This window comes from Neovison vison, chromosome 2 (assembly GCF_020171115.1).
Source record: "Neovison vison isolate M4711 chromosome 2, ASM_NN_V1, whole genome shotgun sequence".
Taxonomy (NCBI): domain Eukaryota; kingdom Metazoa; phylum Chordata; class Mammalia; order Carnivora; family Mustelidae; genus Neogale; species Neogale vison.
Window position 1 is genome coordinate 226,483,314 of NC_058092.1, and position 26,308 is coordinate 226,509,621.

The 26,308-nt window shown below is 50.8% G+C and overlaps 1 protein-coding gene across 1 annotated transcript; it reads left to right on the forward strand.

Moving 5' to 3' along the window:
* Positions 1 to 6,357: 6,357 nt before the first annotated feature.
* LOC122899021 (pancreatic lipase-related protein 2-like) lies at positions 6,358 to 24,553 on the forward strand. The gene is made up of 12 exons (XM_044236678.1): positions 6,358 to 6,406; positions 8,982 to 9,136; positions 9,880 to 10,005; positions 10,915 to 11,049; positions 11,765 to 11,876; positions 13,364 to 13,483; positions 14,664 to 14,783; positions 17,111 to 17,229; positions 19,286 to 19,415; positions 20,932 to 21,043; positions 21,911 to 22,078; positions 24,438 to 24,553. The coding sequence occupies exons 1-12, from the start codon at positions 6,358 to 6,360 to the stop codon at positions 24,499 to 24,501; spliced, it is 1,410 nt and encodes a 469-aa protein (XP_044092613.1). The 3' UTR covers positions 24,502 to 24,553.
* The last annotated feature ends 1,755 nt before the right edge of the window (positions 24,554 to 26,308 follow it).

A 26,308-nucleotide genomic window follows, 5' to 3' on the forward strand; every position in this document is an offset into this window, starting at 1 on the left:
GGAAGGTCACCACCTCCCCTGAGTGACTCCCCTTTTGGTCACCAGGCCTCACATCCCGTCACGACCGTCTCGGTGCTGTGGCCTCTCTGTTCTTCACCCTTGGCGGCACATCCAGGTTTGATTGAGCTTCACACTTGAATCTGAATTCAAAACTTGAATTCAAACTCCAGATTGTTCTTTGAAAGCAGATGCTGGGTAAGGATTCAAGGAGCGCCTGTAGTCAGGGTCTCATAGCGAAGGGCACAAGGTGAGTGCTCAGCCACAGTGGTCATGGGGAGGGTGAGGATGAACAATGGCCGTGGTAGAGGGAGGCACAGGACCTTGGTGGGGGCACCGAACAGGAGAACACGAAGCCTGGGGCAGAGGCCCCTTTGTCACAGTTTTGCCCAGCGCTGGCCGTGGACCCACCCCCTGAGCAAGTCACACCATGTTGGCAGAAGAGCTCAACCAGTAGAACGTAGACTCCGCTTACAGCACCAAATACCAGCTCTGCACCAGCTTCCAGAACTCGAGGAAGCACAAGACCTGAATTCAGTCGCGGAGGTATGAACAGCACCATGCCGCCTGATAGTGCAAAAAGCAAGCAGGTCCCAGGACAGGGACATGGTGCAGGAGGGGGAGGAGCAAGATGAGGAAGTCTCCAGAGAGCTGTGGGTTCCGGGCCCAGGTTTGCAGGAAGGTGGCCTACGGAGACTGCAGGCTGGGAGGCCGTCTAGGAGGAGGAGGCCCTAGAGGTATGCAGAGGAGAGGTGATGAGGATCATGTGAAGGTGGCAAGTGGAACTGAGGTATAATGGAGGGGCTGGGTCTTTTGTTGGCCACGAGAGCCCTTCTCTCTGGTCAAAGACAACCGGCTTCACCTGCTCCCCAGACGGACAGAAATGGCTAAAGGCTTGGGGAAAAATTATTTTAAAACAAAGAGAAAACTGAGAAAAGTATGTGGTATAGTGGGAGGAAGCCAGCTGGGGAGAATCTCCAAGGCTGTGGGCCATATCATGGGCACTCAGCCCGGCACTGCCCTGAGCCACAGGAGTCCTGGGGTGACCTGCGTCCTACCTGCAGCTGAAGCGACAGCCTATGCTCCAGGGTCAGGGGAGCCGTTGGTGGAGACCCCAGCTTGAGTGGGGCTAGGCCCCTGCTCTCTCCGCCTGCATCCTTTTCCTCAAATGCATGTCCTCTTATCAGAGACACAGCTGGAAGAAACTCCCAGGAAGGCAGAGGACACCAGGTTCCAGATCCCTGCTGTGTGTGTTTGCTATGTACCAGTGTGGTCATGAGCATCTACTTCCCCACACCACAGGGAAGACCAAGCTCAGCCCCACAGATCTGCAACGCGAACACACCATCCCGGGGAGAGAGGGAGTTCGGGGCTCTCTGTAGTTACCCGGGGGTTCCACCTGCAGTGCCCATGTGGCCCGGGCCATCTCGGGTCTACTTTCCAGATTTCAGGGACTTCTTGGGACCAGTTTGATTGGGCTTTATTTTTGTTTTATTGTATGTATGGCAAAAGTGGGGCAGTGTGGTGATGAAAATACCCCAGGTTCACATTCGGTTCATAAGCATAAAGCCCAGAAGACATTCAGTCTGGTTGGAAGCAGGGGAAAAGGCACTGAGCTAACGGGGTCCCCGTCAAGCCACCTTCCAGTCAAGGTGACCTGGAACAAGGAGTTTCTGTAGAGGCCACTTTCAGGCAAGAGGCTTCAGCAGTGGAAACCCGATCACGGCACAAGGGCCCACAGCGACCAGCGAGCTGAATGCACACAGGCTCGTTAAGCGACCCACCATCTCGTAACAGCCACAGGCCCTGACTGACCAGTTACAACCAGGCCCAGTTCCTAAACTGCATTGCATCCTCCCTCGCTCTGTCTAGAACCGTGGAACCCGGAGTCCCAGGACCCGGAGATCATGACCTGAGCCAGAGCGCACACTAACTGACTCAGCCACCCAGGTGGCCTTCGTGTTTTTACTTTGAGGATAGTCTAGTTTTATAACCAGTTATAGAGACAAAGCTTTCCTTGTTGTAGTCATTTGCAGCAAGATCTTGGTTTGATGTGCCATGAAATGAGGTTAAGGGAATGTCCCAGGGGTTGTGAGAATCTTTAGCGAGGGTGACACCCACGTATTTATTTACTCAGGTCTGAGTATGATTTGGGTCTGAAAGTGGAGAGACACGCAGGCCCCAGGCTTTGAGAGCAGAGTCTGTTCCCTGGAAGGAAGACCTGGAGGGAAGGGGCATCTGCGCCCTGAGAGGACGCCCTGGGGGGACCTGGGCGTCTCTGGGAGCGGGGGGGACTACAGAGCCATCCCTGACAGAACAGCCGTGGGTGCAGGAGCTCAGAAGAGAGCACAGGCAGGTCCGTTCCAGAACCTTGAGCCCTCCCGTCTAAGCACGTGCAGGGTGGGAAGGAGCTCTGGGCAGCAGCCGGAGCCATACTGGGCAGAGGCCCCCATGGTGGCCACAGTAGTCTGCGTGGACTGCCTCACAGGTACCACGGACCACACGGTTCAACAACAGAAACTCATTCTTTCCCGGTTCTGGAGGCTACAGGTGCAACCAAGGTGGTGCCGGCTCGGTTCCTCGGAAGGGCTGTGCAGAGACAATCGGCTCATGCTTCCCTCCTTCGGGCAGTTGCTGGCACTCTGCGTGCTTCCTGGCCGGCAGAAACTGTGCCCCAAAGTCTGCGTGTTCACACAGCGTTCTTCCTGTGTGTCCGCGTCTTTCTGTCCAGATAGCCCCTTTTTGTAGGGAGAGCAGTCCTATTGGATTAGGACTCACCCTAATTCCCTCATGTATCCCTGTCAAGATCCTATTTCCAAATAAGGTCATATTCTGAGGTCTTGGGGGTTAGGATCCCCAACATATCTTTTGGTGAGAGACACAGTTCAACCCACAACCTCACATACCTGACCTCGGGGTCTGTTAAATTCTGACCCCTGTCCACCGGATATCCCCAAGTTACTCCCTTTGCATACAGCCCAAATTATACAATTGACGTACAAGTTCCTCGGTGTGCTTTTTCTTCTTCTTAGCGCCTTTGATCGTTTGTAATTGTGTATTTATTTGCAGGGGATCCGTGCTGGGGCCCCAGGGGGCCGGCCGGCCCTGAAAGCAGGGAAGTAGCCTGTTCCGTTCACCATTGTGCCCTCAAGGCTGGAAGAGCATCCAGCACCTGTAGCCACACACCAAGGAGCCTGAGTGAGGGAGAGAACACACCAAACACACCCGTGAGGGCAACAAGGAGCACCCCCCCCCCACCAGGATCGAAGCTGGAAGGAGGCTGGGAAGGAGACCTGGAGGGGAGATGCATTGGCCTAGAGAGATGAGACCAGTCAGCTGCTGCAGGACGAGAGCAGGGGAAGTGCGGGGAGGGGACAGACAGAAGAGGTGCTGAAGGAGAGAAGCAGACCGTTTTCAACAGACCTTAGGGGGTAGGAGAAGGAGAGCCCAGCCGTCCCCTTCCCTGGGCAGCTGCCGTAGCAGCTGGAGGGCTCCTCCAGGCCCTGACCCTGGTGCCTGCCAACATGTGAATAATAAACATCCCTTCCCACAGGTGTTGGCCTTCCCTGCCTTCCCAGGACAGGCAGCTGGCAGAACGTTAGACCTCAGGACCTCAGGCCCGCAGAGAGGAGAGGGGGGCTGCCTTGTTCTGTCTTGGGCCACCCTCCCAAGGAGACCAGTCAGGCTCTGGGATGCATGGGAGCACCCAGCACGGTCAGCCCTCGGCCACTGGTGACTGTGGAAGCGGTGCCCAGCCCTCCTTGGGTGCAGCTTGGTGCAGAGACAATGTCCCTAAATTGAGAAATAAGTGCCGATATTGTCCAACCAATGGCACAGAAGGGAAGGAGCCTGGGAAGAAATACTCTAACCTCTCCTCTTACCCTCTGATCTCCCTATGGTGCCTCCAGTTGGCTCAAGCCAACTAGAAAGCCAAAGTCATGTAGCCTAAGGAGGGAGTCCACGGAGCAGGGCACAGAGCAGGGAGGAAATGGCAGGAAAGATCTGGAAGTTATCCAGCTCAACAACCCAATGAGTCATCAGCTTCCAATGTCCCTTTCTTTCACCCAGCAAATGTTTGTTGATTACCCCAAATCTACCAGATACCGTGCTAGGCTCTAGAGACAGAAATGCCTATAGAGAACTTGATCCTGCCATCAAGGCAAGATCCAAATAAATAATCACGGAAATAAAATTACCAACTGGGATTTGTTCTATGAAAGAAAAAATAAGGACAGTGATAGATGTCCAGAAAGATCTGGTTCTGATTTGGACATTGAAGAAGGCATCTTTGAGGGTATGACATTGAAGGGGAGCCCCAAGGTTAAAGAGAGAGGGTCATGTGTTTCAGGAAGAAACAGAGTAGGCGAAGACCCAGAGATGGACACTTTCAAGAGAGATGGCGCATGCCTGGCGTGTGCAGAGCTCAGTGAGCAAGTCTCAAGGTAAGGAAGGAAAGGGGAGTGAGGTCCAGGTGCCCTAAGGATCATGGTAAGGGGTTCAGGTTTTCTCAAAAGTAATGGGTAACCACAGGGGTACCGTATCATGGGTCTCGGGCTTCCATTCAGCCTAATGTCACTCCAGGCTCCTCACTGGAGTCCTTCGTGAGCCTTGGACGTCACCTCCTCTCTCCGCTGCTTGAAACCGCCAGGGGCAACGTTAGGCTTTGGGGTCACTCTGAGGCACAGGCATCCCTGTCAGGCTTCATCATCACTTTACCCTTTCCAGAAACTTCTCTGAAGCCTGCTCAAGATACGGAAGTTCAGTCCTTAGCTTCCCTCAGCTCACCATTGAGTTCTCAGAAGGGAGTGTCACCCAAAAATAAAGAAGCCATTTTCTATACTGGAAACCCTCAGGAAATGGCTGGCAACGTCAGTGTTTCTGGGACTGGTCCAAGGGCAGGACTGGAACATGGAATAATTAGAACTCTCACCCAACTGCCTATGGCACTCTGTGAGCAACAGTCACTTCAGGAGAGCGTCTGGCAGCATCTTCTAGAGCTAAGTATAGACTCACCACAGGAGCGGGTGGTTCTACCTCTAGGTATAAGCCTGAGAGAAATGACTGTATGTGTCTACCTAAAAACCGGATCCAGACTAGAACGTTCCTAGCAACATCGTTGCACATAGTCCCACACTAGAAAGAACCCACAAGTCCACCAATGAAAGAATGGATAACCCAACTGTTTCACGCAGAAATAAATTACTATGACACGGTAACAGAAAGCTAATAAAAAGTAATAAAAAGTAATAAAAAGTAATAAAAAGCTAATAAAGTAATAAAGCTAATAAAAAGTAATTAAAAGTAATAAAGTAACCCGTTAAATTGACTAGCCAATTACCTCACACATGTAACAACATGGCTGGGTCTCAAAAACAGGTTGTGGGAAAGAAGCAAAACGTAGGGTGCACACACAGTATAATTCATTTTTAAGCAAGTCTAGAACAGAGCGAACTAATCCATGGTTATAAAAATCAAAGCACAGGTGTGGGCTTGAGGCTAGAAGATCATGAGGGGGAAAAAAAAGATCATGAGAGAAACATCTGGCTGCTGGAAACATCTTTTACGTTGACCTGGGACGTTAGCAGAGGAGTACACGGATGTCAAGGCTCATTATGCTGTACTTTAAACTTAAGATCTATGCACTGTGGTATATCTAAACTATACGTCAATTTGAAGAAAAATGGCAGGGCGGCACCTGGCTGTTCACCCAGGCCCTCCTCTCAGCCTTGAAGGAAGTGACCTTCTTATCTCCAGGTCAAGGTACAGCTCAGAAAGGGTCTTAAAATAGACCATGCTTGTTTCCAAACAAAGCCGGAGCGGAGCCCTGTTCGTTTTCCTCTTTTGAGCATCTGGGTCGTACTGCCGAGCCGGCGACTGTGTTGCTGTGTGTCTGTGTCATGTGTTTGCGATAGCCTACGTTCCAAGCACGCAGGTGCACAGCGCCATCGAGCCCTCCCTTCCGCCCATCTTGGGAGTCCAAAGGGGAGGCCTGCGTATAAAAGCCACAGCCCACTGGCCGGGCTGTGAGACGACGCCCTGGTGTTGCCCAGTAAGTCACAGCCCGGATCCTGGGGGGGCTGGGGCTGCCAGAGGGACGCGGCCCAGAAGGCGAGGGGAGTCACTGTGGAGGGGAGACCCAGAAACCGGGGCTCTCAGCGCAGGGCCACCCAATGCCATGTGAGGCCTCAGACTCAGGGGAGCCCCAGGGGGAGCCCCAGGGGGAGCCCCAGGCGGCCCAGGCACTGGGCTTCGGTTCCACACACCCTGTGCTCCCGGGTCTCCTGCCCTCTCTGGGCTGAGCAACCGCCAGCCTCGTACCTGTGCCCAGGGGTGTCTGTGTGTCTGTTTTCCTCCACGTAGATGCTGCCTTCCTGGACCATCGGCCTTCTCCTGCTGGCCACAGTCAGAGGTGAGGATGCTGTTACCCTCCCTCGGGGGACAAGGGACCGTGTCTGGGTTGGCCTTTGGGTGAGGCCGCCGGAGACACTATCATCGGGATTACCGCCGCCATGAACAACAGCATTACACTATTTCAAGAAAACCCGAACTGCTACCATTCAGGGAGGGTTGCCTCTGTGGCAATGTTCTTGTCACAGATAATCCCGGGTAATCCTCCTGCTCTGTCCTGTTCCTCCTGCAGAGGTTCTGGGGCGGTGAGGGGGGTGGGAGCGGTGGCAGCTGCCGGGGCAGGGGGAGGGGGAGGCGGTCTGGGCAGGCCCCCCACATCCTCAGTCCGTCCAGTGGCCAAGCGCGTGTCTGCAGACTAATGTCACAGAGCTGACACGATGGGACAGGCCTGCCAAGTGAGCCCACCCTCCCGCCCACGGCCCCCACTCCTTCCCCTCGCAGGGTCTCTGTCTCCCCAGCTCCGATCAGTCCCTGTCCCCTGGCCTCTGTCCAGATTCAGATACAGAAGCCAAGGTCTACTTGTCCTCAAACAGAAGTAACCTCCCTTGCCGCCACAGCCCCCTGGGACCTCCAGACTGCCTACTGCCCATCACCGCACCTCACAGAGGTCTACCTCACAGGTGCCCTCTGGGGGCTCTCTCCCTCTCTCCCTCACTTCCGCCCATCACGCAGAACCCCTCCCTGCCTGGCTGGGCCCCCAGATCCTGCTGGAGAGTGCTTCCCACAACTGCAGACGTGGTCTCCTCCGGTCCCTACTGAGCCTTTCTTCTGCACCTAGACTCCTTCCCCTGGTGTCCTTGACTCGTCCTTAGCCCGCTCCGGGTCTTCCTACCCATCCCAGCCCTGTAGCGAGACCTGGCTCCCGACGGCAGAGTCTGGGATGGGTGCGGTTGCATCTCAGGTCTTTCTGGGCTCTCTGGTCCCCTTTGCTGGCCTGCTGCCACCTCCTGGCCCGGACTTGGGCAGCCCCCAAAAGTCCCTCCCAGGCACCCCACCTTTCTTTCTCTGCTTTGAGGCTTCCCCCTTGCCTAGCCTCTGGCCTTCCACCCTCCTGCGCTCTGGGACCCCCCACCATGCCTCAAATTCACTTTTTCCAAACCAGGCTCAGACGTCACCTCCTACCCCCATCTCCTCACCTTTGCCTTAATTTCCACTGTTGTCAGAGGTGAGACTGCCTCTGACCGCCCCAGGTGCCCTGCCCCTGCACTGCCCCACTCCACACCCCTGCCTCTCCCAGGCTTTCCCTCCTCTGAACCCCCTACACGAGATTCCACAAAACTCCTTCATGAAGCAGGGCCGCCACCATTCCCCAGCTCGATGCCCTCCAGCACTTCCCCACTTTCCCCCAACAGCCCAGGTGTCCTAACCAGGCCCCCAAGCCCCTGCATTTGGCACCTGAAGCAAGAGTTATTTTAGTCCCTCCTTCCCTGTTAGATTTCCTCGCTCTCAGGGCAGGGTTTGAACCTGATTTCCTCAACACCTAGCTTTATTCCCAATTAAACTTCGCAGGTTCAGATCCCGGCTCCACCGCTGCCCCTCCCCTGTGCCTTGGTTTCCTCATCTGTAAAATGGGAGCAATAATACAAATTCCTTACTCACGGGGCTGTTTTGAGTCTTTAGTGGGATAATACTGGTAAATTGCTAGCATGGTCTCTGACGCCCAGTAAACAAGTATTAACCACCACCAGTTTTGAATTATCGGCCAACATTTGGCCCCACCAGTTTAGGAGCTGAGGAAGCCTAAGACAGAGACCCACTGCAATCCTCCGGATTTGATTATGTCCCCCTCTCCCGTCCCCTGTGACAACTGCTAGTGGAAATGTGCATCTTGTAGGCACAGAAAGGACCAGCATTTACAGCTAAGCCCTCATCAGTTGTGCGGGTTGGACCCCTACTACACACCGTATGATGCAGCAAGAAATCATCCCCGTTCTTAGAAAATTCACGTTTTAAGGTGAATTATAATCTGAAATGGCAGAGCATAATTGGGGGCAAAAGTGTGTGTAAAAGGATGACATGGAGCTATATGAATGGGACAAATGCCCCCGAATGCCTACAGCAGGCTTTGGCTGGTGGTGGTTGTAACGGAGAAGTCAAGGGGAATCAGGAAGCACCGAGCCACAGATTTCACACTTGGGATAATTACCTGATGTTTGATGAACAGAAGTCCAAGGCCATCTGGGAGTTTCCTGGGTAGTTTTAAGGTAGTTTCCCTGAAGTAGTTTTAAGGCGGAAGGGGCCCAGGAATTCTCAGTGATTCCCTGACTGGCCAGATGATAAGGGTTAAATAGCGTTAAACATGCTATTCCCACACCCCATCCTAGGGAGTGAGGGGCATCAGAGTCTCTGAGGGAGGGTCTGTGATTGTGTAGACGCGACAGGTATAGTCACTCCCAGTCCCCAGGTGATTCCCATCACCACGGAAGTTTGGGGAACAATGGCCAGCAAAGGTGAAGACCAGCGTTGGCCAGAGCCAGCCCTGGGCTCACCCTGAAGAATCCTCTTGTGTAGCTGAGAACACAGGGCTTCTTTCCAGAACCTCACAAGGGCCCTGTTTGTTGCTCTTCCTGCCCCAGGAAAGGAGATCTGTTATGGACATCTTGGCTGCTTTCCCGATGAAAAGCCATGGTGCGGGACCCTTCAGCGGCCTTTAAAGTTATTTCCCTGGGATCCCAAGGACATTGACACCCGCTTTCTCCTGTACACAAATGAAAATCCGAACAACTTCCAAGTAAGAGTGGGCGTGGAAACACTGCGTGGTGGGTGGACTGGGTTGCTCCCACTGGAGCCTTCACGTGGTCGTCCAAGAAAAAAAATGCATGGCCTTGGAATGTTCCAGATGAGGCCAACTTAGCTCTCAGGATTACAGACCACTATGCATAAATAATAAAATCTATGGACGCCCAACCCAGAAACTAATATCCACACACACTCGTGCACAGACCTGCAGAAGCTTCCTAGCAGCAGCCTGCTCCCGGGGAAATATGTGTGGCTTTTATGTTCGAGAAGCCCAGGCCTGGCGTTCCCGGAGAGGGTCTGTCTTTTTCCTGCACCAGGCTGGGGAGGGAGAGAAGCCTTCAGTGGAGTAGAGTGGGGAACAATAAATCCTTCTCGAGGAGCTAGAGGACAGATGGAAAGAGGCAATACATAGCCACAAAAGACAAAAGGTGGGGACCCCTGGGGCCCCCTTCAGTTCCCAGAAGGCCTGTTAGGTGGAAGCAGGACAGGCTTCCTGCAGGTGGTCAGAAGTGACCAGGAGGGACATGCTCAGGATCCAAGTAGCTGCCCGCTCTCCCTGAGAGTTCAGAGAGCTGGTGTCTATCTATAGGTCCGTGAGGTCACCCACTGTGGGGTTCTAGGGGACCAATGCCCTGCTCCCAGCTGGGAGTCCGCTTGGACATGGCCACGGTGCTGTTTTTACTTTGTGATCCTTCTTCAGGCATTTGCTTAGCACTTTTTTTGTTATTAAATCAGCTGATCACGGCCACTGATCTAGCCACGGTCGAGGCTTCCAACTTCCAACTGGACCGCAAGACACGCTTTATCATCCACGGCTTCATAGACAAGGGGGAAGAGAACTGGCTGTTGAACATGTGCAAGGTAGGGGCCCCCACCACCCTGCACCTGGCCACTCCAGATGGAGATCAGCACCCAGAAGCAATCCCCACAGCCCCAGTGTCCCTGAAGTTGGGAAAGGAAATAGGGAAAGAACCCTCCTTTGCAAAAACCACCAAGGAAAGCCCGGGTTCCCCGGGTATCCATTGTCAAGTTTTCCCAACCCAACAACTTCTGACCAATCAGCTCCTCTCAAGGCTGAAAGGAACCAGGGTCCAATCAGAAAGTCCCAGACAGGAAAGCAACTTGAATTTGCATGTAGAGCTTTGCTATCCAATAGAACATTCTGCGCTGTTGGGAATGTTCTATATCTGCACTGTCCAAATCAGGAGCCGGGGTCAGGCTAGAACACCCAGAGTACTGTCGGGTACATAACAGCTGCTCTACCCAGGGCTTGGACTATCTACAATAGGGCTCCACGAACTTTTCCTGTAGAGAACCAGGTAGCAGACACTTTACCATTTGTGTTCAATTTGGGTCATAGGGTTTCAACTCCACTCTGCTTCAGCTCAGAAGCAGAGGTAAACAGTTAAGTAAACAAATGGGCATGGCTCATTCCAATAAAACTTTATTGATAAAAGCAGTGCATGTGGCCCTACTGTAATAGTCTAACCCCTGATGCAGGAAGTGATCTTCTTGATCTGGCTGTGTCACTAAGTATCTGTGAGACCTTGGACAAGTCATTTAATCTATTCTGGGCCTCAGTTTCCACATCTGTTAAGTGGGGATAAGCACACCCAATCAATAGTAACATGGCAGAAGTTTGGACTTGTGCAAGGAAATATTAGAGCTCTGGCACAGCTATGTGCTTGACGGGTGCAGATGCCTATCTCTGGAGTGTACAGTTTGTCGTTGTTGGTAAATCGGTCTCTCCCTCTTGCTTGTCGTCCCCAGAATATGTTTAAAGTGGAGAAGGTAAACTGCATCTCTGTGGACTGGAAACGAGGGGCAAAGACCAAATATACCCAAGCTGTCCACAACATTCGCGTGGTGGGAGCAGAGATAGCTTTCTTCATACAAAATCTGTCGGTAAAACCCTGCCTAGGCCACATCCTGTGGGGAGCGGGGAGAGAGGGCCCCCCCTCCCCCGAACACCACCTTCCTCCTAAGAGGCAGCCTAAGGACCCCCGGGCCTGGGGCCGGGCCTAAAAGCCCAAGCAGGACCTTTTCCGAGGTGCAGTTGTCCCTTTTCTCCCTCCTGGATCGTCCTGAAGACTCCTACTTACGGGGCTGGAGGCGAACTAAACTCTTTGAGCCTCAGTTTCTCCTTCTGGAAGAAAGCCTTCCCTGTAGGCTTTTCTGGGAATTCCAGAGCACGCTGGGACAACCAGATGAGGCTTCATTCTCAGACAGCCCAGGCGAGAAGGCCTCTTACAGCCTTCTGGAAGGTCTATTCTGGAGAATCCCAGAGCCGGGCCCACTACCCGCGCTTTCCCCGACAGGCCGGACCCCCTCCAGGGTCCAGGGGAGGTGGCGCCGCGGCGGCGGGGGTGTGGGTGGCAGCAGGCAGCCCACGTCTGGTCCCCGCCCGGGCCGCCTGCAGTTGACTCCGTGGCCGCTGGTCAGCACTGTTGCCCCGCGCACAAGCCGGCCCGCGGGCCATGCACACTTTGGGGTCGGGTCGTGCAGGCCCCGCCGGGCGTGCTGGAGGTGTCCCCTCCGGAATTTGCAGCCCGCGCCCCGCGCCCCGCTCGTGCGCGCATCCCCGCCCTCCCGCGGGGCCTGACGCGCCATCCGTCCGCAGACCGTGCTGGGCTACAGCCCCGAGAACGTGCACCTCATCGGCCACAGCCTGGGCGCGCACGCGGCGGCCGAGGCGGGCAGGAGGCTGGGCGGCCACGCGGGCAGGATCACAGGTGCGCGGCGCGCGGCCCCGACCGGGTTCGGGAGGCTGAGAGGCGGGACGGTGGGGGACGGTGGGGGACAGATCGGGGTGGGGGGGGCGGGGCGGGGCGGTGGGGGCGGAGTGGGCGAGACGGGAGCGCGGCGCACGCGGGAGCCCGGGCAGAGCGCCCTGGCAGGCCCAGCGGGAGCAGGCTGTAGGGGCTGCCCCCGCCAGACTCCGAAGGTCCCTGTCCATGATTTTATTAGGGAATACTTGACTGAGAATTTAAAACTTCAGGGTTATTATAGCAAGAGTAATATAATAATAATAACAACAACAACAACTGATTTTTTAAAATTAGTGCGTCAGTTCCACAAATACGAATGCTGGGCCACGCACAGGCAGAGAGTGAAAAGTGGTCACCTGAAACCTGCTCCATGGGAAGTGCTCAGTAAATACCGAATAAATGAATGAGTCATTTGGCAAAATGAGCGCACACGAGGCAGACACAGACAACTATTCATTTTGTGCAGGCGAATCAGCACGTGGCTTTGGCAAACAGTTCAATGCACCATGAAATGGGTGTCTCCTTTGCTCAGGGCCGTGTGCTGGGGTCGGGTGAGGAGTGGGGGCATTATAGTTCATGTTACTGTAGAAGTTTTCAGTTTGCAAAGTCCTTTCTCTTTCATCTTTTCATGGGAGTTTTATAATTTCCCTGTAAGAAGAGAGTGGTTGTTATTCTACCTTCCAGACAAGGAAACTGAGGGTCCGAGGGGACAGGTGTTTGACCTTGAGCAGAAAACCAGGGCTAAATATAGGTCCCTGAGTCCCTGGTGCCCTGTGGGTTCCACCCTCTGCCTCTCTTCAAAGAGGAAGCGGCCACAGCCCCTTTCGGGAGACCCACAGTCTGGTCCAGGAGGCAGACAGTTAAGTAGGCAAGTAAATTCAGAGCGAAATTAATTAAACACAAAATAACCCTATACACTGTGGGTGGCATGCACTGAGAAAGGAGAGGCTAAGTTTTCCCTGAGGGGGTGGTGTTTGAGCCCAGTCTTGGAGAGAACAGATTGATTAGGGGAGGATGTGGGGAAGTGAACAGCAGGCTGGGAAACGCAGAAGCAGCCACAGAGGACAGTGTGGGGACTGGGGACTGGAGACTGGGTGGAGCCGGGAGAGGCCAGGGAGCTTGCAGTCTTGGAGAGCTGTGGCCACATAGTAAAGGGTGAGGGTAAAAAGGACAAAGGACATGAGGGGGCAAGGGGACCCCCTAGATCGTGCTCGGAGTCAGGCACTGGGGACTTCTGGATGTTCGTTGACAGTCAGTGACCCCACTTTTAGCCTTTCTGTCTCAACTCCTCTCTCCTAAGCAGACTAGGAGCTACAGACCCAATTCCCCAAATCACGGCTGCTGGGCTCTGGGACTCCTGGACCAGGAATCCCCATAGATTTTGCGGGTAGACGGTTTAGAGCCTGTATTGTGTTAGAATGCGGTCTGACTACCCCACTCCCCGATTTCAGGACTGGACCCCGCACAGCCATGCTTCCAGGGCACGCCTGAGGAGGTTCGGCTGGACCCGTCTGATGCCATGTTTGTGGATGTGATCCACACGGATTCTGCTCCGATCATCCCCTTCCTAGGTGAGTTCCCCCCTGCACCTCTTGGTGACCAGCTAAGACAGATGGAGTGGGTCCAGGTGTACCCCACATGCTTGCCTCAAAGGTGATATTCAAAAAGGCCAACCATAGGAAGACCTCGGGCCCCAGCCCCAAATAGACAGTCAGGACAGCGCCCGTGGGATCGGCCTGCTGGCCCAGGTGAGCCTGAAACACTTCTGCAGCCTGGAAGGGCCTCACCGGTCTTCAAAACTTTAGTCCTTTCTGATCTACCAATATCCAGAAGGACAGTTAAATTTCTTCTTGATGTTCGACCTGTATTTGCAAAATAAAAATGTTAATTTTTGAATTTTTTTTTTACTTCTTTTGTCAAAGCTATGGTTATCGTTTGTTTTGTTGGAGATGAAATATATCCTTTTATCTGGTTCTTCTAAAGAAGTGTTCTTTTTTCATGATTTTCTTGTACAACCACTCATGAAAACTGCCAACGAAAGTATGTTTTTAATGAAAATTATATCACTCATTGAATGCTTACCATATGCTTCTTTGAATATTTTGTACACATTAGCTCATTAATCAGAACAACCCTAAAAAGTAGGTATTACTATTACGATTTCATTGCCAAGGGAACAAAGGCTTCACAAGGTCAAGTAATTGCCGAACATGACAATGAAGTCTATAAGTAGAATAGGCTGTGATCCCAGGTCTGAATGCCTCAAAAACCAAAACTCCTACCATTGCTCTGGGCTCTCAATATAGCTATATAATGGAATATGATCTCAGTAGAACAATAGAACATCAAAGTCAAAATTGTTCAATGAATTACAGGAAGAAAAGCTGCATCAGTCCTGATATGCAGCTCCTGGTCCATAGTGGTATCAGGGCCTGACGGTACTGCTTAGGGTCTCCCCAAGACAGACAGACAGACACACACATACATACATATAAATACACCTGTGTGCAAACACACCCAGAGCCCAGCTTCCCCCTCTTCTCTCTTCCTGTGTGCTCTCCTCCCTTCTTTTCTTGCCAAATGTCCATTTCTGAGCACTTTCTGCAGAGTCACAGACAGCATGGCTAGGCGGAGGAGAGAATTGGCCAAGAAGGTTCTCGCTGTGGCTGGAAGGAGCCAATACTGTCTGTGGCCACACCCTAATCCTGGGGCTGCTCACCTCTCTGCTCCCCTCTGCTTATAATATTTCAGGTTTTGGAATGAGCCAAAAGGTGGGCCATCTGGACTTCTATCCAAATGGAGGAAAGCAAATGCCCGGGTGTCAGAAAAATAGTCTTTCGACCATTGTTGACATAGACGGCCTGTGGGAAGGTATGTAAGTAGAGAAGCAAGACAGCTGCCATCCACTTGGGGAGAAACAGGGTGTGCTTGGTGCTGGGCATTTCCACAGTCGTGTCCTGAGGTCTTTACTCTGATCAGTCCCATTTTATAGACAAGGAAACAGGGTCAGTACAGGTATAAAACTTGCCCAAGGGTCCCCTAGATTTAAGCCCAACTTCTGGCTGCAGAGCCTTGACCTCTTGCGCCATCTGGCACCATCTTCCCCTTGGCCAGATGCTGAGGCAGGAGGGGACCAGTTCACCGGCAAGGACCCAGCTCCGGCTTTGGTCTTCTGTCCTCCATGCCTGTTTCTTGAAGGACTGCTTGCTGGGTGTAAGCAAAGATCTGAGGGGCTTAGACTTTCTTGCCATTTACTGTGCCCGGGTTCCAGGTACGGAAAAGAGCTGAGCTGGTAGGAAGACAAAGTTGGGGGCCGTGCTCTGCGGGTTTGGGGAGAGCGTGCTGGGAGAACGAGGCCTGGGCTCCAGGGGATGAGCCTTGTGTGACCTTCGTTCATCTGAGAGGACAGGCTCAGTGCCCCTAATAGGAGGTGAGCTAAAGCATCATCTGTGTTCACCGCCCTTGTTCTGACCTTCGGCTGTTCCCGTGGCCCAGCCCTGAGATCGGCTTCACTGTCCTCGCTGAGAGTGGAGGCTTTGAGTCTGTGATCATTTCATTTTAGGATTTATTTGTCCAAGCTGGGAGTTCCCTGAACCCAGGGACGGTGTCAAGGGCCCCCCAGACCCACCGGGGTGTGGCCCAAAGCAAGCACCCAGTGCAGTCCGTTACACAGGGCTCAGTGACCTTTGGTGGCATTTTTGTATTCTGTATGTTGATGTTAAAGAGCAAGGTTGCTAAAGCCACAGGAGCTTTAACCCCCTCCGGGCTCCGCACCAGTGACCCCTCCGAGGATGCGGCTGCTGAGCTCCCTGGGAGGCCCTGCCAGAGTCACAGGAAGGTCTGCCCCCTCCCAGAAGTGCCGAGCAGGCCAGGCAGAATGGGAGCCCAGGTTTAATTAAAAAGACAAGTTAGAGTGAAGAAGCCCATGAACACGGGAGTGTGTGTGATCACGTGCAGCTCCGAGTGACCAAGAGGAACGGTGAAAGCCACTTGCTCCGTGGGCTGGGATCCCAGGGCTGCAGTTCCGGATGAAAGAAACAATTTAGGATGAAGCAGGTTCTGTTGTTGGTGATGAACCTTGGAGAGGAACACAGGGAACCAGCTCCTGCAGGAAGTTTCTGGACTGGGGACAGGACGGGGGTGGGTAGCACATGGAGCCCAAAGTTGTCGAAGGGCTGATCCTACCGCTGCTTCCCAGATGCAAAGGGAATGTGCCTTTCTCCCTGGGTAGTGGATGAAGCCACCAGACCCCCTGCCCCGATCCCCAGGGGGAACCCCCAGCTACCTCTGCTGTTGTCAGGGATTACCTCATAGGAAGTTTTGCAGCCAGTAGCTGGAGAAGTGAAAAAACCATTTTCCAAACAAGAGGACTTCGGTCTAAAGAAAAAGATGGCACATAAAACGCAGTGACAGAGTGCCCAGAGGCCACAGTGATTGTACTGGCCACTGCTTCTGCCTTGTGCCTGGAATAGGAGGAAAGAAGGAGTTCTCAGCCTGGGGCCGAAGGCACAGGGAAGACTGCTTCCCTCAGAAGGCGGCTGTGTCCAGCTCGTGAACTGAGGCCCAGCCTGCTGGCAGATTGGCAACCCCCGGCAGTATGCGACCAGCCTTCCCGGTGACTGTTTAGAAGTGGGAAGGTACGGCTATCATTTGAGCACAGAAAGATTTTCACGGAAAAGTCAAGATGCTGGCTTCTTGTGAAAAATCAGAACAAGTAATCTGGGCCTTTACCATAAAACGACTGACTGGACCATGTAGGATCCCCTTAAAGGCAATTGAGCAATTATTATCCTCTCTCTCTCTCTCTCTCTCTCTCTCTCTCTGCATAACATTTCTCACTGCCCCTGCATGGCCCGCTGCCCTCATCATTCCTTTACATTACTTGCCCAGCCCCCCAGGATTGCACACATGTGCTCCTCAGCGCCGGCCACTCCCCAACACCTGCTGGCCCTTGAGTAGCAGCTTCCCTAACACCTGCAGCTTCTCAGCAAACGGACACAGTGGAGGGAGAGGAGAGACATCTGGTCAACCCCTGCTACTAAACAACCCCCTTGACTGACAGGTCAGTCATAGACCTTTCAGACTGCGCCCTCACACCCATCTGTGCAATGTGGAGGGAATTCCTCGCTCGGTCTGAATGGTTCAGCCTTTAAAAGTGAAATGCCTCCCGTGAGCTCCCATGGCCTTTGCTTCCTCAGGAACCCGAGACTTTGTGGCTTGCAATCACCTGAGAAGCTACAAGTATTACTCCAGCAGCATCCTCAATCCCGATGGCTTCCTGGGCTACCCGTGTGCCTCCTACAATGAGTTTCAGGAGGTAGGTCACACCAGTCGGGGGAAGATGTCGGTGGCCCTGTGGGTGATGGGGGTTTTGTTCCTGTGGCTTGGCAGAGAGCACAGCTGTAACCTCATGACTGATGGGAGGAGGGACCGCACGACAGAGCCTCACAGAGACTTCTCCCAGAAGCAGGGTAGGCAGGAGGGGACGTGACTGCTGGGTCTTCCCTCCATGCCAACTTTTTATTCTGGAAGATTCCCAAACAACACAAGAGTCAAAACAAGAACACGTGAATATCTGTCTGCATCACCTACATACACCAATTGTTGACACTTAAATGCGTGCCTATGTGTAGTTTTCTTCTAAATTATGTGAAAGCAAACTCAAGACTTTACTCATAAATACATGCATCTCCTGAGAACAAGATCATCCTCCTATAGAACAATGTCCAAGAAATTTAGCATTGATACACTACTATTTTCTAATATGTTGTCCGTATTCAGACTTCTCCAGATATCCAATGTCCTCTAGAGCTATGTCTTTCTTTTTCTTTCTTCCATTCTCCCTCCCTCCCTTCTTCTCCTCCTCCCTCCCTCTCTTCTCTGCCTCTCTCCCTCCCTACGTTTCTTCCCTTCTTTTTCTTGCATTGCCTCTTTTTAAGTCTCCTTTAATCTTTCTCTCTCTCTCTCTTTTCTTTTTTCTTGAGAGAGAGAGTGGGCCTGCGTAGGCAGGGAGGGAACAGAGGGAGAGAGAATCTTAAGCAGGCTCCAGGCCCAGCGCGGAACCCAGCCTGGAGCTCGATCTCACGACCGACCCTGAGCTTATGCCCTGAGCTAAAACCAAGAGTCAGACGTTCAACCAGCTGAGCCAGCCAGCCAGTCAGATCCCCTTTTTTGGGCTCCTTTAATCCAGAACAGCTCTACCTCTTTCACTGGTCTTCCAAGACATTGACAGTTGTGAGGATTCCAGACCGAGTGTTCGGTAGAATAACCACAGGCTGAACTTGTCTGGTTATTTCTTCATGATTCAGTGGGTGTTGTCGAGTCCTCAGTGTATGCAACCAGACACGCTGGCATTCATTTAGTGGCACTTTGTCTTATTATTTGATGATTTACAGTTTGATTACTTGTTTAAGATTTTAAAAATCCGCCAGATTTCTGCATTGTACAAGTCCCATTACCCCCGAGGTGACAGTGTCCGCAACAACAAACCAGTATGAAAGGTTGAGCTTCTTACCTGAATCAGTTGGTACTTTGGGGATGCAAACATTTGAAGTTTCAAAATACTTTTTCTCAAAAGTAAAAATAAAAATATATTTATATGCACACGTTTTCCTTCCAAAGTTGATTTTGACTGTAATGTTCTTGGGTTGAACTAAGGTCAGAAGGACATCATGTTCCATCCATAGGGTCATTGCATAGTCCTGGCTGTGCTCGTTATTGTGGGGGTGTGGATAATAATATACACTGCCTCCAGTATTTGTTTCATGCTTTCCAAATTGCAAAATAGCCATGCACACCACAGAAGGTGGATTTGGTGAGAGCAAAGAACAGAAGACCAGTGACACTGTAGCGTGAAATGTTAGTCTGATCTGAGCAGAACAAACCACCTCCTCCAGCCCCCACTAATGAGCTACTGTTTGAGGAACGCCACCAAGGGAACAGTTAGATAATTCACATTAAAGTGAAGATGGTCCCAGACCTTCTCTTCCTCTGCTCTTTTGAAAGAATTTATTGGTCCCATTTACTCCTCCTGGAAGATGTCTTGCATTTCCCTTCCAGACTTGAACATTATTGCTCCCTGGAGATGAGTTGTCTATCCAACTATACTCCAGGTTCTCTGGGTACTTGTTTGGGTACACAACGGGGCTTCATACAGTTCTGTGCATGACTCTGAGGATAAGTGCATGGATGTCAGTGGAGGGGTGGAAGAATGGGTGGGTGGATGGTTGAATGGGTGGGTAGATGAGGGTATGGTTGGGGGATCGAGGGGTACATGGGTAGATAAATAGGAGGATGGGTGGGAAGATGAATTACTTGATAGGTTGAGTCAGCCAAAGCCCACTGCTAACAAGCAAATTATGTTTTTTCACCAGAGTAGCTGTTTCCCTTGTCCAACTGGAGGATGCCCCCAAATGGGGCACTATGCTGACCGGTTTCAGGGGAAAACCAGTGCCGTGGGACAAACCTTTTTCCTGAACACAGGAGACAGTGGTAACTTTACTCGTAAGTTTCCATTTTACTCATTTAAAAACTCTTGCAAATAATTTGGAAGGTGTACCAGCCTAATTAGTCAGGACAGAAACACCTCCAACCAGCTTAGCTGTAATAGAAGGGCATTATTTAACCAATAAGCCTGATCAACGGAGTGAAGTGCAGTGACTGGCACAGGCTGGTCACATGTTCATCCACCCCAGAAGCGGGAAGGGTGAATCCATCAACAGAAGAACAGGGTCATGTGGGGCAAAATCCCTGTAAGTCAAGACATGGCCGTGATCATCTGTCATTCTAGTCTCCCTGCACAATCACGCATGCATACACACACCCACACATACACACACATTGTGTTTGTGTTGTTTTGCCCAGCTTCTCACCAAAAAAGTACAAGATAGTAACATCATCAACATTCATTTGTCATAAGTAATAATACATGGTGGCTGAATGAAGAGCATCACTTTTCAAGGGAGTTTTAAATTTAAAAAATTATAGAGCACTTTTCCCGTGTAGTATCTCCTATAATCCTCACAATACTTATGATGGAGGACAACAGGTGGGCAGTGTCTGTAATGTCTTCTGTGCATATTCCTTCAACCCAGACGTTCCACTTCTCAGGCGTACCTTGGGACAACGCTTGCCAAGAAGGTGTGCTCAAGGATGTTCACTGCAGCATTGTTTTTAACACCAAAGGTTTGCGAGGAGGAACCTAGATGTCCACCAATTGGTAGACAACCAGCTACTCTGTGAACTGTTAAAAGCAAGGAGATAGCTCTATGTACTGAAGAGAGAAATCCTCTCTAGTAAGCGAAAAGGCAAATGGGCAAAAAAAACATGTATCAATACAACAAATGCAAATGAAGTATATCACTCAGGGTCCCAACAGGAGAGAAAACTCAGCGACATAGTTCAAATGAAGGGACTTTACTGAAGGGTCTACTTTGAGAGGTGTGGTCGGGGTTAAAGGTGTGTGGGGTTAAAGGAGTAATCAAGGGATGCCGAGGAGCCCAACATTGGGTGGTTGTGGGGCTCCTGGAGTGGCACGCTTCCCAGAGGGGAAGTTACCACCAGACATCCAGTACCAGAGCCAGGAGGTAGCAGGAGAGCATGAAAGATGGGTCCCCCCCACCTTTCCTCCTGCCTTCCGATCTCCTGTGTAAGTCTCTTACCAGCTGAACTCAACTGAACGCCAGTGGTGAGATCCCTGGTGGGGGTGGCCTTCCAGAACACAGGGTGGGGTAGAGAAGGGTGGCAGATCAGTCTGGGGAGGAGATGGGCGGAGACAATAGAGAATATAGCACATCCTCTTTGTGGAAGGGAAAAGAAGCTTGGATGTTCTTTCATAAACTTTATCTGTGTACATGTGAATGTTCAGAGAAAGCTCTAGATTAGGGTTTCTCTACCTCGGCACTATTGACATTGCAGGCTGGAGATGCAGAGCCAGGAGCGAGAATCCTTCCATAGGATGATTTTTTTTTTTTTCCCCAACAAGATGAGTTCATTGAACTGATTATATGTCTTTGGACAGGTTGGAGATACAGGGTATCTGTCACGCTGGCTGGAAAAAAGAAAACGAGTGGGTACATCAGGATTGCTTTGTATGGAAGTAACAGAAACTCAAAACAATATGAAATTTTCAAGTAAGTTTGACAGTAACATGAAATGGTCAGACTTTTCATCATTGAGTATTCATAAGAGATTGGGCATAAAATGCTTTCTAAATCTGGCCATCTATTAGAGAGAACCATTGAATCCTAGAATGTCAGAGATGGAGGAAAATCTTGGCATCTGACCCAGTGATCCCATTTTGCAGATGAGAAGAGTAAGGCCCAGAGGGGGACTTCACTACTTAAGATCAGATATGTGCTAACTTCTTTTGGAAGGTCAGTCATGGCTTTCTGACTTTGGTTTTATGGTATCAAATTCTCCTCCAGTAAGGTACATTTATGTGGCAACTACCCCCAACATCTGTACTCTCCACCCCCCTACACAGGTGTACCTACCTTCTTGCTGTGGTGGTAGCCTCAGCCCCTAGCTTTTGCTGGGCAGACGAAGTGCTTGGTAAATACGTGTTGGATGAATGTGTGAGTGGGCTGTGAAATTATATTGTGTGGTTTTTTACTAACTTTTCCATCATACTTTTCATGTTAAGTTGAAGCTTTTTGACAGCTTTCTATGCCCCATATGAAATCCTAACAGAAGATCTCTGCTGAGCCCCATACATCTTTAAACATAAGACGTAGCATTAATTAGTCTTATAGTATAATTATAAGGTTAATATGCCTCCTCAAATATTTGATTTCCCCTAAGGACAAATTAAGACAGTAGAAATCTAGAGTCCTATCCTTTTTAACAAATGTGTGCTTCACAAATATATTAGTGTTTTAGCAGCTCCTGGATGCCCATGAAGTCGTTCAAGGTATTTGCAGAAACCAACAGCAGCCATTGCTATCATCCTATGTATTCATACATCCAGCTGAGACAACATTCTATGTCTGTGCTTTCAGAGGCTCCCTAAAACCACATGCAAATCATACGCGTGACATTGATATGGACCTTAATGTTGGAAAAATCCAGAAGGTTAAGTTCCTCTGGAACAACCATGTGATAAATCTTTTCCGGACCAAGCTGGGGGCTTCGCAAATCACCGTGCAAAGTGGTGAAAATGGGACTGTGTGCGTATCTCTTATTCTACCTACATCTTAGTGTCTATATTGACCTACCAATCTAGCTACACATTCATCACCCATCTATCCATCCATCCAGTCACCCGCCTGCCCATCTGGGTAACAGTCTACCCAGCCGTTCGTCGTTCCCTTTCTGTCCATCTGCTTAACCGCTCCCCCATCCATTCATCCATCAGCCATCTAGCCAGTCTTCTGGCCATCCAGCCATTACCTACCCCACTATGCATCTCAACTCCTCATGTAGCCTTCTGATTCCCTTTGAAAGATCAAATATCATTTCCCTTACCCAAATTCAATGGAGCAAGGCATCAGTAAGTTATAAGGCATAGATTTGAGAAATAGGCGAACGTGAGACTGTTTGACCTTGAACAATGAGATAAACGCGTAGGCAGAACTTGTAGGAAATCTCGAAGTTAATTCCAGTTGGGGAGCAGTTATTAATGTAAACCAGTTTGTTTGGAGACTATGGTATGAAAAGGATAGAAACTGGGTTGGGATCTCCCTCACAGGGGCATTCTCTTCTCCTTCAAGGGAACAGAATCTTACTTGGTCAGGGCTGGAAGAGGATATAACTGTATTTAAAATACTGAAGGAAGAAGGCCACCTTCAAGAAGATCATCATAAAATAACAGGCTGCTGAGGTCTGAAGGAAACTTAGGTATCCCCTGTCAGCTGCTCTCATTTTAAGACAAGGAAAGCCGGATATGGAGAGTCATGCAACTTGTCTAAGGCCACACAAGGAAGTGGAGGGAAGACGACTAGACCTCAAAATGTGTTCAAAAACACACACCAAGACCTTGCTCAGCTGCGTCATTTAACTGCGCTGGAGCTCAGCCATACTATTCCCTTTTCCTCTGAGTCTTGCTGGAAGGATCAGATGTCACCTTCCTCTGTACACTCAAGAGCAGAGCACAAGCATTAGCGCAGCCCAGACTTGGACACGGGTCTTCTGATTGCCCGTCTGGTCCGCCTGCCTCGGGGCCCGTCTACAGCCAGACGTGGAGCTGAGAATTGATCAGAGCTGGTGGTGGGCGCATTGCGGAATAGTCTGGATCTCAGAGTCATGAGGGGGCGGTTGGTTGGAGTCACTGTTTTCAAGTACAGTAGAGCCCACACCTGATACACTGCAAGGACCAAAGTCAGCCCCTCACATGAGGGATCCCCGTCAAGGAGCTACATTCTGAAGCCGAGCCCCGAGGAGGGCTGGGTGGTCAGCCAAATTCTCTAGCCAGAGATACCACCAGGGCAGGAAGAGGCCAGGGGTACCCTGCATCTCGTGTCTGGGTACTGGCCCCAATCCAGCCCCAACCAGGCTTCACTGCTCAGGAGTGACAACCCTTCCTAGTCTTTTTTTTTTAAGCATTTTTATTGAGAGCTCTTTCCCGTACCATACAATTCAACCCATGTAAAGCATGCCATTCAGGGACTTCCAGCATATTCACTGAGTTTACCACCATCTTCGCAATTGTAGAACATTTCCTTACCCCAAAAGGAAACCTCACACCCATTAGCCATCACCCGCTCATCTCCCTATCCCTTTGCACAGGCCTAGGCAACCCTCGTCTATTTCTGTCTCTAGATTTTCCTGCTCTGGACATTCCAGACACAAGAAATCATATAAGATACAGTCCTTCGTGTCTGCCTTCTGTCACAGCACAGTGTCCGCAAGGCTCCTCCATGTGCAGCCTGTATCAGTCTGGTTTAGTCGTTCTTTTTATTGCCAAATAAGATCATCTAGATGGACCACAGTTTATTTATCCATTCATCAGTTGGCGGATGTTTGGGTGGTTTCCACTTTGGGGCTTTTATGAATACTGTCGCTGTATCCAAGTCTCCGTGTGGACATACATTTTCATTTATTTTGCATATATAGAAGCAGAATCACTAGGTCATAGGAGAACTTGAGGTTTTCCTTCTAGAAGAACTGCCAGACTGCCTTTCCAGAGTGGCTTCCACATTTTATGTTCCCAGAAGCAGTGTATGAAGAACATTCATGACCTTGACTCTATAGAGAAACTCCCCTGCGGGCAGGGTAGGGCACCCTTGGGGACGCAGTGTCAGGCCTACAAGTACAGGCCTACCGGAGCATCAAAGACTCTCTTGGTTTGGGGGAAAAAAAAAATCCTTAGCCCGACGCAGCTGATTCATTCTCAGCTCATTAAGAAGCCACAGGAGAAGAGGACATTCTTTGAGGGGTTTTGCTTATGGAGAATCATCTGGACTCTGTTCAGTGTCAAAAAGCCCTTGGGTCCGAGGGATCAGAGTCCCGGGGGTTGGTTAACTGCTCCCCTGAAGTCCCGTTTCCATATGTCAATGAGTCTCATGCTGAAAATGTTTTCCTCCACAGGTACAATTTCTGCAGCAGTGAGACGGTCCAAGAAGATGTTTTACAATCTCTTTACCCTTGTTAAAAAATGTGGTCCTCTCTCTTGTGTCTTGGCTGTAATAAATTGTTTAATGCCCTCCGTTGGACGTCCAGGTGTTAATTTGACATTCTCCGTGTTCTGGGGTCACATTTCAGAAACGATTTGTGGGACTGAGGCCACGTTTGAGCAGAGGTAACACCTGAAGTCCGCCACCAGCCCTCCCCTGCCGCCTTCTCTCTCTCTCAGGGCGCGTTGTGGGGCCTGTTCGTATTTTGTTTCCTTAGACGAGGAATGTCTCTCCTATCTGATAAGGTCATCCTTGCTCCCATGTGTTGCCCACCCAGCTTTTAATATGTTAGGGGAGGGGCGCCTGGGTGGCTCAGTGGGTTAAAGCCTCTGTCTTCGGCTCAGGTCACGATCCCAGGGTCCTGGGATCGAACCCCACATCGGGCTCTCTGCTCAGCGGGGAGCCTGCTTCCCCCTCTCTCTCTGCCTGCCTCTTGGCCTGCTTATGATTTCTGTCTGTCAAATAAATAAATAAATAAATCTTAACATGTTAGGGGAAGAAGTGACCCTATGTCAAAACAGCCTCCAGCAGAACGAACTCAGGGCAATCATTATTTATTTATTTATTTTTAAAGATTTTTATTTGTTTATTTGACAGAGAAAGACACTGCGAGGGAGGGAACAGAAGCAGGGGGAGTGGGAGAGGGAAAAGCAGGCTTCCTGCCAAGCAGGGAACCCGATGTGGGGCTTGATACCAGGACCCTGGGATCATGACCTGAGCCAAAGGCAGAGGCTTAACACCTGAGCCACCCAGGCGCCCTAGCGCAATCATTAGTTAGATTAAAGCCTGCCCATGGCATGAGGGAAGAGGGGCTTAAAAAAAATTAATACGTGCATGTGGCCCAGAGCGCAAAAGATCCAGAAGAGTATTCTTATACAAGGTATGTCGCTGTCTGCGCTCACCCGCCAAGTCTATGGTTCCTCTCCCCAGAGACAGCCACAGTTTGTTTGTTTGTTGTTTGTGTTTCCCGGAAATATTCAGCACATACACACGTGTGGCCAGCTCACACAGCCAGCTCCAGCCCCAGTCCCAGCCCCACATTTTTTATTTCCGACAAAGGGTAGGACACAAGAGGTACCATTCACTTTGCTTTTTGCACCCTCAATAAACCGGCTATCATTCTCCCAGGATACGGAGAGAGGCTCTTCATTCTTTTTACAGCTTCATCGTTTGCACCGAGGAACGTGTGGGGGCGGGTGTCTATGCTAATGGACGTAGAAGTGTTTTCCAGCACTTCCTCATTAGGAATATTCATGCAACCACGATCTTTTATGATGCTTTTACATCGTAAAAATTGGTCCGGTAAATGTCGAGGCTAGATTTCCTTTGGTCGGGATTCCCAAGTTGCCCTCTGTGGCCAACATACCAACCAACACTCCAGCCAACACCACGGGGTGCTGACCCAGGCCGATTTGCAGGCCTTGTAGGCCAAGAAAGCCAAATACTGGTAATTTCACACGGCTCCTTCCGACCGGAGAGCGCTTCGCACCCTTCCGCGCACAGGCGACTGTCTAACCAGTTTTGAACTCGGTAGACTGAAGTGCTGTTCCGTAAACTGTAATTTGTGTTTGTTTTCCTAGGAATGAGGGTGAACATCTTTTCCATGTTTAATGGCCTTTGTCTTTCTTTCTCTGTACATTGTCCAAGTTGTTTGCCAATTCTAGGCATTTTTTCATCTCATTTTTACTTTATTTATTTTTATTATTATTTTTTAAGATTTTATTTATTTATTTGAGGGAGAGAGCGAGCAAGACAACATAAGCTGGGGAAGAGGCAGAGGGAGAT

Coding starts and splice junctions, on each gene's coding strand:
- LOC122899021 (XM_044236678.1), top strand. CDS start 6,358: ATGCTGCCTTCCTGGACCATCGGCCTTCTCCTGCTGGCCACAGTCAGA. Junction 11,877..13,363: donor CCACGCGGGCAGGATCACAG/GTGCGCGGCGCG, acceptor CCCCGATTTCAG/GACTGGACCCCGCACAGCCA. Junction 17,230..19,285: donor CCTACAATGAGTTTCAGGAG/GTAGGTCACACC, acceptor TTTTTTCACCAG/AGTAGCTGTTTCCCTTGTCC.